General features: G+C 36.3%; 1 protein-coding gene across 5 annotated transcripts in view; it reads left to right on the top strand.

Annotated features, from left to right (window-relative positions):
• LOC107654634 (sodium- and chloride-dependent GABA transporter ine-like) overlaps positions 1–11621 on the top strand; it is an 18818-nt gene that overhangs the window by 5383 nt on the left and 1814 nt on the right. For 2 of the 5 annotated variants that reach the window (XM_016441808.1, XM_016441809.1), the window contains exons 3-13: positions 1953–2163; positions 2503–2635; positions 2967–3101; positions 3698–3801; positions 4050–4174; positions 5603–5715; positions 6517–6657; positions 7731–7830; positions 8451–8551; positions 9414–9584; positions 9678–9791. In XM_016441808.1, coding sequence (XP_016297294.1) covers positions 1953–2163; positions 2503–2635; positions 2967–3101; positions 3698–3801; positions 4050–4174; positions 5603–5715; positions 6517–6657; positions 7731–7830; positions 8451–8551; positions 9414–9584; positions 9678–9770 — 1427 coding nt within the window. In that variant the 3' untranslated portion in view covers positions 9771–9791. Of the gene's footprint in view, positions 1–1952; positions 2164–2502; positions 2636–2966; positions 3102–3697; positions 3802–4049; positions 4175–5602; positions 5716–6516; positions 6658–7730; positions 7831–8450; positions 8552–9413; positions 9585–9677; positions 9978–10562; positions 10575–11621 lie in introns of those variants that run through there. The other 3 variants (XM_016441806.1, XM_016441810.1, XM_016441807.1) reach the window with 2 other exon arrangements.

Below are 11621 nucleotides of genomic sequence, written 5' to 3'. Positions count from 1 at the left end.
GAGTTTTTGGCTCAAGGTCTGCATTTAAAGTCACACCAGAGGTGTTCAGCTGGGATTAGGACTTTGCTTTATGCAGACCAGTCAAGTTCTTCCACACTGACTGAATCAATCATTTATTTTTAACCTTGCCTTATACACAGTGGCATTGTCATTTTAGAATATAAAAGGGTCCTGTCCAAACTGTTGCTATAAAATTAGAAGCACACAATTCCCTAGAATATCATTATATGCTTAAACATACAGGTTTGTACTCATAGAAATTACTAAAGTAGTGAAACCTGTTCATTAGAAGGGGGTGTCCCAATACTTATATATATATATATATATATATTGTTTTTCCATTTTATAATTTTTAGGATTTTTTTTCTTTTTACTTTTTGACCTGTTTGGTACTGTTTTAGGTCACCAATTATATTCACTGTAAATTATGAAGCAACACCAGTTAAGAACCACTGGTATAAGCTACAAATAAGTGGTACAATGCAGTTTGAACTGCAAGTTTTTAAAATGTCAAGATTATGAGATTACATGTTCCAACAACATATTTAGTACTCCACATCAATCCAATCATAATCACATGTAAATAGGGTAATACAATTTTTTAGCTCTTCAACATTGTGTGTGCCAAAGATCTTTTGAAATTAAAGGGTTAGTTCACCCAAAAATGAAAATTCTGTCATTAATTACTCACCCTCATGTCGTTTCAAACCTGTAAGACCTTCGTTCATCTTCGGAACACAATTTAAGATATTTTTGATGGAATCTGAGAGTGTCTGACCTTGCATAGACAACAATGCAACTGAAATGTTCCCAAGTCCAGAAACGTAGCAAGGGGATCTGTAAAATAATCCATGTGACATCAGGGGTTCATCCGCAATTATACAAAGCTACGAGAATACTTTTTGTGTGCAAAAAAAATGACTTTATTCAACAATTCTTCTCCTCCTCATCACCCTGTAGCGCCATTTTGGAGAATATCCGCTGGACGTAAACAGCGTATGCTGTTCTGTGTCAGCTGCGTCACAACAGATCTGTTTCCTACATTGTTGTGATTTGATCTGAACGAAAACAGCGTATCCGTGTGACGCAGCTGACACAGAATACAGCATACGTTGTTTTATCACCAGGGTGATGCGGAGGAGACGAATTGTTGAATAAAGTCGTTATTTTTTTTCTTTTGTGCACAAAAAGTATTCTCGTAGCTTCGTATAATTGCGGATAAACCACTGATGTCACATGGATTATTTTACAGATCTCCTTGCTACGTCTCTGGACTTGGGAACATTTCAGTTGTGTTGCTGTCTATGGCAGAGCCAGACAGCTCTCAGATTCCATCAAAAATATCTTAATTTGTGTTCCGAAGATGAACAAAGGTCTTACGGGTTTGAAACGACATGAGGGTGAGTAATTAATGACAGAATTTTCATTTTTGGGTGAACTATCCTTTTAAGTGTTGTGCAACTTTAAAATTTGAAATCTAAAGTTTAGCATAACATTGAACCGCCTTAATTGATTCATTCATGCAATCCTCAATAAAAAAAGGCTTTCTGATTCAAATCTGCTAGAACATCTTGCATTAGCCTCGGTTGTTTTGGCCAGCCACCAAAAAATATTTAATAAAAAAGGGTAACAAGAATCATGAGCAACTGCTGAAAAGTTTTTCTTTCTTAGCATGTTTAGAAATGTTTTCAGATAGAGCCCTCCTAATATAACTTGACCTAAAACATCTGTCTTGAAGATTTGCTTTGTTCTTTTGGAACTTGTATGTTAACCGAAAAATGTACTTCTGGAGGTCAGCAATTTTATTCTTTTTCTTCTAAAACAAAAACGAAACATTTCAGAGCCTCTGAAGAGCCCTAGTCGCTGTTCCAATGTGAGTCTGTTCAGCAGTGAAAGGCTTGGACAAGGTGACAGGAACGGTGGTGTCTCACGCTTTCTTTGTCTGTCTTCAGGTGTGGGGCTTGCCACAGTGGTGATTTCTTACGTGCTCTGCACCTACTACAATGTGCTCATGACCTGGGCTCTCTACTACCTGCTTCACTCTTTCAGCCTCTCATTGCCATGGCAGTCCTGCAACAACACATGGAATGCAGTTGGCAACTGTTCCACTGGTTTTCCTGGCAATGCCACACATCTGAAATCAGCCAGTCAACAGTTCTTTGAGTGAGTAACACATTTTAATTTGTTTACTGTCTTTATGCCATATTTGGTGGGAATGCTTGACTTATTATAGTTGTGTATCACTCTGTATTGTTGAATTTCCTGTAATCAATGTAAATGGAACATTTGGAAAAGTTAAAGAGTGCCGTCTCATTGTGTGTAGTAATAACGAATGTCCTATGAAATGATGGGCATTAATGAAGCTTTAATGAACCTTTAACAATATATTTTAAGGTTTATTCTATGAATCAAGTCAATGTAGTGTCAGACTCCTGAGACTGATATAGATTTGCTCTGTTGTGTGATTGTGCTTTGTAAATGGTTTTTTTTTTATTCCCCCAGTCATAAGGTTTTAGAAATGACCACAGGGATTGAGCATGCTGGAGGGATTCGTTGGGAACTCTTTGGCCTTCTAGTCCTGGCCTGGGCCATTGTTTATTTCTGTATCTTTAAAGGAGTCAAATCCTCCGGGAAGGTCTGAGTTCAAAGCTCACATCATTTATAAATTAAGCCTTTAATATGGGACACAATAGCATGTTTAAACTACAAATGGATAGTTAAAGATAAACAATATGTTGGTGTGTATACAATAAGGCTTAGTATGTCAACTGTAAAAGTAACCGTATTTAACATATTTCATATTTTAGGTGAATACAAGAAAATGACAGAAATAAAATAATTGATAAAAAATAATATAATCATGTAAAATAATTATATATATATATATATATATATATGTGTGTGTGTGTGTGTGCGCGCACATGTATTTGCCTTGTTATCACAAATATAAATCCCTCTGTCTGTAGGTTGTGTACTTTACTGCCACGTTCCCTTATTTCATACTGTTTGCATTGCTGGTCAATAATGTCCAGTTGCCTGGAGCAAGAGATGGCATTCTCTTCTTTCTCATGCCAAACTGGAGTAAACTCTTGGAAGTCCAGGTGAGATCACATGTGAAAACCATTCAAGTCACATAGTGTTAAAAACAAACTAGAAGCTGTTTACATGCTACCTCATCATTAGTGTAGTACCACTGATAAACAACAGCATTAATGTGGGAATTGTGGTGGTTTACCATATGACATGTAATTAGCACTTGGTGAAGATAATCCACAGGTCTGGACTCTGGAGTAGGTTTAAAATAATAACTTTAACACTGGAAAATCTTTGGAAAAACCCATGCTTTATGTAAAAACTGGGGCATTGAATGAATGGCAGGTTTTATTTTTCATGACACATATTTCTATTTGTGTTGCTTCTATAAATGCTTATACAATTAGCCAAACCCAAAATTCGCACGTTACTTTGTTTTCTTTTCAGAAAAAGGTTAACTGTACAAAAGTTGTGAATTAATTGCTAATAATAAATATTTAGATCAATTAAGAGTCCTAATTTCATATAGTAAAGCAAACGTGAAATATGATTCCTGTTAATGTTTTATTAAAACATAACATTTTAGATATATGTTAGCAATATATGGACAAAGGACAAAAATAAAACCCTGTGCTTGTATGTGTTTGTTAAACTTATGTTGTAGGTGTGGGTCAATGCTGCTGCTCAGATCTTTAACTCCATCGGCATCTCCTTTGGTTCTATGATATCTATGGCCAGTTACAACAAGTTCAACAACAACATCCTCAGGTTTAGTAATAACAAGTTAACATTTTACATTTTAAAAGCTTATTTAATTAAATGTATCTAAGTAAATATGAAACTGAATTAAAATAATAAAAAAACACAAAAAATGTGTACCTGTGTAGCTTTCAAATTGTAACCTTCCTTTTTATTTGCCTGTAAGTTTATTACACTGATCAGAGCTAAAAGGGTCTGTTATCTTCCAGGAAAACATGATTCATTCTCTTTGTTGCTCTTTGCCTTTTATTTTACAGGGACACCTATATCGTCTCTCTGGCTAATTCAGCCACTAGTATCGTGGCCGGGTTTGTTATTTTCTCTGCCATTGGGTACATGGCCCACATTCACAACCTACCTGTAGATGACATTGCCACTGATGGTAAGTTTGTTTTCCTTTTCTCTGTAATATCAGTCTCTGCAGCTGTGATTCTAGTCCTCCTCTGTCCTTGTGCATTTCAAGGTTTGTTACTGTCTGGTTTTATTGCTGTGTCTCTGTATGGCCAAGAATCACAATATAGTTTTAAGGACCAGAGGATCACAAAGGATCTCTGTTATCTTTTTGATGTGCTCTTTGTTGTTGTGCTCTGTGGGGAATCAAATGCTCCGAGTAGGGCAATCACATTTACTTCCAAATCCTAATTAATCTACACAGCAGTTTTTACATTGCCAGTGTCTTGTTCTGTGACCTATGAATATGGGCACTGATATAAATAAATAATCAAAACTTTCATGCACAAAACAGGCCTAAGGAAGTCAATGTCAACGCCATGCAAGCTAATGAAATGAGAATGCAGTGGGATAATTCCAGCTTTTTTTCAGAAAAGTTTTTGTTCCGTACTGCCAGAGAGAGGATAAGTGTGAGGGGAGGTGAAGGGTGGATAGGATTAGGCCAGAGAAAAAGAATAAAGGGACTATTCATGGAAGAAATGTACCAAGGTAGGCTGAGTAGAACAATGTGAAAACAAAAAACAATGATAAAAGCATGTCCTTGAGTTGAGCTGCCCTCAAGAGAACTTCACAGCAGTTTACCATATCATAATATTTTTTGTGTTTATATTACAGCAGTTTAGTAAAACATGTTATCATCCGAGTCCATCAATTTCCACCAGTTTAACCCATTAAGACCTCAAGGAGAACACAGAGATGCTGCCGTCCCTCTGAAACCTGGACTGCTGTTGGAAAATGTTATGCTTAACAAAAATGATGAGTTCGCACACTGTTCAATATCATATTTTGTATGATATATTTATTTATTTTTTGAGGATGCACTTACTTCCTGCCTCAACTATTTTCACCTTATCAGCAAGATTTCACCCAGTCATCCTTTATCTCTGAGAACAGCAGACAGATGTTTTCTTCTGAGAAATACAATTACAGTTGTGTTGTTCAGTGGCTTTGCGGAGTATTTCTCATCATAACAAATAGTTTAATGTCTTTGTCACTTTTGTTCCTTCACTCTCTTCTCTCTCCTTAAAGGGATAGTTAATGACAGAATTTTCATTTTTGGGTGAACTAACCCTTTAAGAGACCCCATTGAAAATTAAAAATGATTTTCTCCAACTTCTTTTCCCATTCTTTTTAGTCTCCATCTCCTGTGTTATTTTTTTTATTTTTATTTCTGCACTGATTTTGGTGAAAAAGTGCAGAATTTAAATTGAATTAAACATGACAAAATTTGTCAAGCGGAGCTGAGAGTACTAATCTTTTACTGGAATCTGAAAACAATAATTAGATTCTCCAAAACAGTGAAAGATCTGGTTCTCCTTGTTGGCCAAGAGAGTGATGTTGTGGGTGTGTTTTCTTGCAGGGCCTGGTCTGGTGTTTGTGGTGTATCCGGAAGTGTTTTCCACTATGCCAGTCTCTCAGCTCTGGGCTCCTCTGTTTTTCATCATGTTACTCTGCCTTGGATTGGACAGTCAGGTAGAATCGGCCTCAAAACACAATTTCAATCCCTAGTAAGCTTCCTTTCTGTCTAATACCCACATAAAACAGGTAGCTACCATCTAAGAAGCCATTCACACAGGACACGCTCTTGTTTTCTCTCTCAAAAAGTGCTAAACTGATGTCTTTAACCTTTATAATCAACAATTCCTTGCATTCTGTCCACCTTATCGGATCAGTTTTGTCACAGTGCATTCTGCAGTTGTCTTCTGTGCAAAGTATAAACATAATGCTGCCTTGGTAAAGTTTGATAGGCCACAGATGGCAGATTTGTTCATTTTATTTTCTTTCATCTGTCTCGTTAATTTCTGCAGCTGTGCATCCCAGTCCTCCCATGTCCTTGTGTGTTCTCTAGGTTTGTTGACAAGCAGAAATCTAGCAGGAAATTTTATGAATCTCTTGAGCTAAAAAAGGATTCACTTTATGATTGCATCACAGCTTTTATTGCTATGTTTCTGTACTGCCAAAAAACATAATTCAGAGTTTTAAGGACCAAGATCACTGGTCCTAAAAGCTGTTGCACACATAGAAAAGACACAACTGTAAAGGAGTCAGGGTCAACACAATCTTGCTAGCAAGATGAGAGATAAGAGTGCAGCTGGAAAATCCATGCCACATGTGTTTAGATGGAGCAGTATAATATGTGAAAATGTCTCGTTCTTGTGTGTGGAAAGGTTATCAGAATAAGGGAAATTCCCAACTCACCAGGTTTTTCAACAGAGTTACAAACATGTGTTTGTGCAGTTTGACCTATTATATGTTTACATGTACACTGTGCAGTTTGCCATGGTGGAAGTGGCTGTAACTTTCATCATGGACGGTTTTGGCAAGAAAGTTCTGCAAGTTTTTAAGAGGAAGGAGCTGATTGTTCTGGCGGTGTGCAGTGTTGGATTTCTGCTGGGGATCCCTCACATTACCAGGGTAAATATGATCTAGTTTGACTTCATAAACAAGTAATGTGCTCTTATAGTTGAGATTTTGTTATACTTGGATCGAGTATAAGACTGTTCCTGGAACTGTTAACACTTGACTCTTGGAACATAGTTTGAGAAAACAAATGAAGGATATTATATCCCAGTATTTCTCAGTTTTTTTTTTTTCAGTATATTTTTGAAATTAAACAATTTTAGAGCTTATAAATAAATTGATTCAACGAGTAAAAACCCTAGTAAAACAGTAATATATTTAAAATACATTTATTTCATACTAAGTATAGTTCAAATCTATTAAATTATTTACTGACATATCGCTCGAGACTTACTGATATAAAAATTATAATTAAACTGTATTTGGAGTATTACTTGTGCACAATGCACATTTCTTAATATTAAGCCTAAAATGTGTTTTAATGTCACTATTGATGAGGATTGTTTGATCTTTAAATAATATCGGTCTTTGAATGCAAGATAGTGAAAATGTGCCTGAAGTATAATTGAAATATTTCCACTTTAGCAGAATCAAATATACTTCAGTATATATTTAGTTTGACTTCAGTTCTACTTCCACACAAATAAAGTGCAAAATTTGTTGTTCCTATTTAGCAGACCTTAAGTATACCAGTTTAGTATACCAGAAATACAATTGCAAGGTATTTTTATTAAATACACAAATATGTAAATGCATTTGTAGTATACTTAGCGTGAAATAAATGTATTTCAAATACATTTTAGTATATTATTTTTCTATAGGGAATTGATTTAGTAGAGGCAAAATATCTACATATTTTAACTAATTTTAATGTGTATATAATGAAAATGTATGCATTGAAATGGACAGTTTGAACTGATTTACTGAAATGAATCAGACTTACAAACTGCCGTTTTGCTAGTGAAGTTTAGATACCATTAAAGACACCATAACAAACATATATTTCTTCCATAGATAAAAATTATATAGTAATATTACTGGAAAACTTAAAGGCCATTTCCATTTTTCATTGCATATGTAGTGGAATAATATTGTGTGTGTGTGTGTGTGTGTGTGTGTATGTGCAGGGTGGGATATATGTGTTTCAGCTGATGGATCACTACACAGCTGTAGTGTCTCTTATGTTTCTGGCCTTCTTCGAGGTGCTCGCCATCACGCTCATATTTGGTGAATTTCACTTCCTTCAGTCTGTACTTCAAGATCACAGAAAACGTCTCAGGTTACTTATGTAACCATGGTTCCCTGAGTAGGGAACGAGACACTGCGTCCTCTAGGGGTCGCTATGGGGAACGCCTCGTCGTGACCCGTGTCTGAAGCATACATTGAAAAAACACCAACAACACGTTGGCCGGCGACAACCCATGACATCACTACCGGTGCGACTATAGTATAAATAGGCGCTGGGAGAACATGTCATTCACTTCTTCGTCTGAAGCTTGCGTTCGAAGCATGGCAGGAAGCCTAGAGGAGGCAGTGTCTCGTTCCCTACTCAGGGAACCATGGTTACATAAGTAACCTGAGACATTCCCTTTCAAACATGTTCTCCCGGCACCTATTTATACTATAGTCGCACCGGTAGTGACGTCATGGGCTGTCGCCGGCCAACGTGTTGTTGGTGTTTTTTCAATGTATGCTTCAGACACGGGTCACGACGAGGCGTTCCCCATAGCGACCCCTAGAGGACGCAGTTCGAAGTTCCCTTGAAAGGGAACCAGATGCAGCCATTGAAGCACGGCTCCTATTGAGATATGAAGGTTTTATCTCACCTCTTTCTTGCTCTCTCGCAGGAGTGAGACGACTCAGTATAATGCTGGAGAATATGCTGGGGAAGAAACCAAACCTCTTCTTCCGTGTCTGCTGGCAGTTCCTGTCACCCATGCTTGTGCTGGTGAGGAAAAGAAAACCGTACATTTTGGGATCCTCTATATTTCATAACGTTGACAACTATAGATTTGTTCCAGAATAAATGGCTTCAAAGCTCAGATGACTTTAAAATAGTCACTTTTTTCCAACAAGACACGTTTTCTCTTTTTTCCATTAAGTAGCAGTGAACTGAAACAAAATCAATGACAGAACTCACTTTTTTGTCAGATTGTGTTGTACACACATCCTTATACATGGGATCCAGGCATCCTACCTTAAAGGGTTAGTTCACCCCAAAATGAAAATTCTGTCATTAATCACTCACCCTCATGTTGTTCCAAATGTGATGTGGAACTCTTGTGAACGTGCGTCAAATTCTGACATGAAAGAGAAGAAATTGTTGAATTAAGTCATTTTCTTTCTTTTTTTTGCACACAAAAAGTATTCTCGTAGCTTCATAAAATTAAGGATGAACCACTGATGTCACGTGGACTATTTTAACGATGTCCTTACTACCTTTCTTGGCCTATAATGTGTCAGTTGCGTTGATGTCTATGCAGGGTCAGAAACCTCTCGGATTTCATCAAAAATATCTTAATTTGTGTTCCAAAGATTAACAAAGGTCTTATGGGTTTGGAATGACATGAGAGTGAGTAATTAATGACAGATTTTTTTATTTTTGGGTGAACTATCCCTTTAAATTAACTTTTCTCAATTTAAGGACATTAAAATCATTCCATTGAAAACACATTTACTTTTTAGTGATAGATGTTTATAAAGTAGAGTCTGGTGTGTGTCTGTGCACGTGCAGATCTGAAAGGTCAGATGGGATATAACGCTTTACTCTGAATGAATAATAATGTCCTGTTTCCTGTCTCTCTCTGCAGGGTATTCTGATCTCCAGTATTGTTCAGTATACTCCAGCTCGATACAGTAAGTCCTACACATACCCACTGTGGGCAGAGGTGGTGGGCTGGTTCATCTCTCTCGTCTCCATCATCTGGATTCCACTGGGGGCTCTACATGAGCTTTGGACCACAGAAGGGTCTCTGCTGCAGGTATGTACGGTGCGCAAACACTCTCTATATCAATATTTGTTTTGTTTCTCCCTGTCAAAATGAGCCCAGTGCCTCTCTTTATCTTTGTCACAGAGGTTGAAAAAGTCCATAACCCCAACTATTGATCTGGAGTCTGTTTCGGAGAAACCATCTGGCGAGTCCATTGCGCTTTTTGCTGCTGCTTAGACACCTGCGTGAGGGTTCTTGGTATGTTTACTCGTTAGAAGTACAAAGTAGCTTCGCTTAAACTGTAAAAATTATAATTTATGTTTTTATTAGTATTTATATTCTGTTTATTGCAACTTCCAAAATGTCCCAGAATATGGCATTAATATTGATGAAAATCAGTTTTTTTTTATTTTTCTCATTGAATTACTTTTTTACATGTTTTTTTTTTTTTTGATTATGTGACAGTTTTTTTTAAATGTAAAAAAGAAAACTTAATGTCAGAAATGAGAGATTTTATTTATATTTTTCTTTAAGGAAAGAAATGTATAATATATGATAATCTAATGAGAGAGAAATGACAAGACTTTGGTTTTCTCCGCTATTTAAACTTTAAAATAATTAAGCATTGAGCTTGAACTTTGATGGAATATATCTTTTGATACACTGACCTGAAGGACTGATGAGACATTTACATTTTGCCCTCTACTTTGTAAACTTGAACTGTGGCACATATTTTAAAACACTTTGCCCAAGTGTACGGGAAAAATGAGGAAAAGGCTAAAGGTTGTAAGTAAAAATGTGTGTCCTTATTTGTAAGCACTTTCAGTATTTACTATTTTACTTTCAATTTAGAGTAAAAAAAATTTTTTTTTTTTAAATGGCCTTCATATCAAAATGCATATTAAGAAAAAAAATTGTTTACTATGCACACTATTGCAACAAATAACAGATAAATCATAAATAGTAGTAAATAGTCATCTTTTTTTATGTTAACTCAGAATAAATACTTATTTGTTTTGTTTTTAATAGGGCTGGGCAAGTTATTAACTCAAATTTTTATTATTATGAAAGTCCGTTGCTCAATGGTTCTGAATACACATACCGACAAACCATGTGTCACAGGAGGGGTGGGATGTTTTGCCCAAGTGTACGGGAAAAATGAGGAAAAGGCTAAAGGTTGTAAGTAAAAATGTGTGTCCTTATTTGTAAGCACTTTCAGTATTTACTATTTTACTTTCAATTTAGAGTAAAAAAAATTTTTTTTTTTTAAATGGCCTTCATATCAAAATGCATATTAAGAAAAAAAATTGTTTACTATGCACACTATTGCAACAAATAACAGATAAATCATAAATAGTAGTAAATAGTCATCTTTTTTTATGTTAACTCAGAATAAATACTTATTTGTTTTGTTTTTAATAGGGCTGGGCAAGTTATTAACTCAAATTTTTATTATTATGAAAGTCCGTTGCTCAATGGTTCTGAATACACATACCGACAAACCATGTGTCACAGGAGGGGTGGGATGTTGATCAGTACTGGCTTGGGATGGGTGTCATCACGCGTCTCAACCAGTGAGAGCATTTGGGGTGGGCCTAGACTCCAGTAGCGTTCACAATGAACGCTCCAGATCAAATTATTTAGGCTAAGCATCAACATTCACAAACCAATGTTCACTGTTATTTTTAACAGAAAAGAATGCAACGTGCTTGTAATCAAGACTTCATAAGTGGGAAATAGGAAGTTTCCGATAGCACGTGACAAGCGCTCTCACTCAGCACAGTGGAGTGCATCGTTTTGTTAACTTTGTGGTTTATTATTTTGAGTCGTTTGGGACGCTGTAACACACACGGCCCTCTCACTGGCGCGGTTAGCACTCACACTCACTGATCTATATATAACTATATATATGCTGCGTAGGGTCCCGCGATCGTGCAGGTCTCTACTCGGAAGGTGCCTGTTATAATGTTATGATCGAGGCTCTGGATTCTGAGCATAACTTGTTTTTTTATAACAAACTCTAAAATATTTTCTATAAAAACGTTAATGCCCTGGCAGTGGCAAATAGCTTTGTTTTTATATTTAATT

This window comes from Sinocyclocheilus anshuiensis, unplaced genomic scaffold (genome assembly GCF_001515605.1).
Source record: "Sinocyclocheilus anshuiensis isolate Anshui unplaced genomic scaffold, SAMN03320099.WGS_v1.1 scaffold799, whole genome shotgun sequence".
Classification (NCBI taxonomy): Eukaryota; Metazoa; Chordata; class Actinopteri; order Cypriniformes; family Cyprinidae; genus Sinocyclocheilus; species Sinocyclocheilus anshuiensis.
The sequence above is the reverse complement of the archived record's forward strand: the minus strand, read 5'-3'. Positions and strand labels throughout refer to the sequence as shown.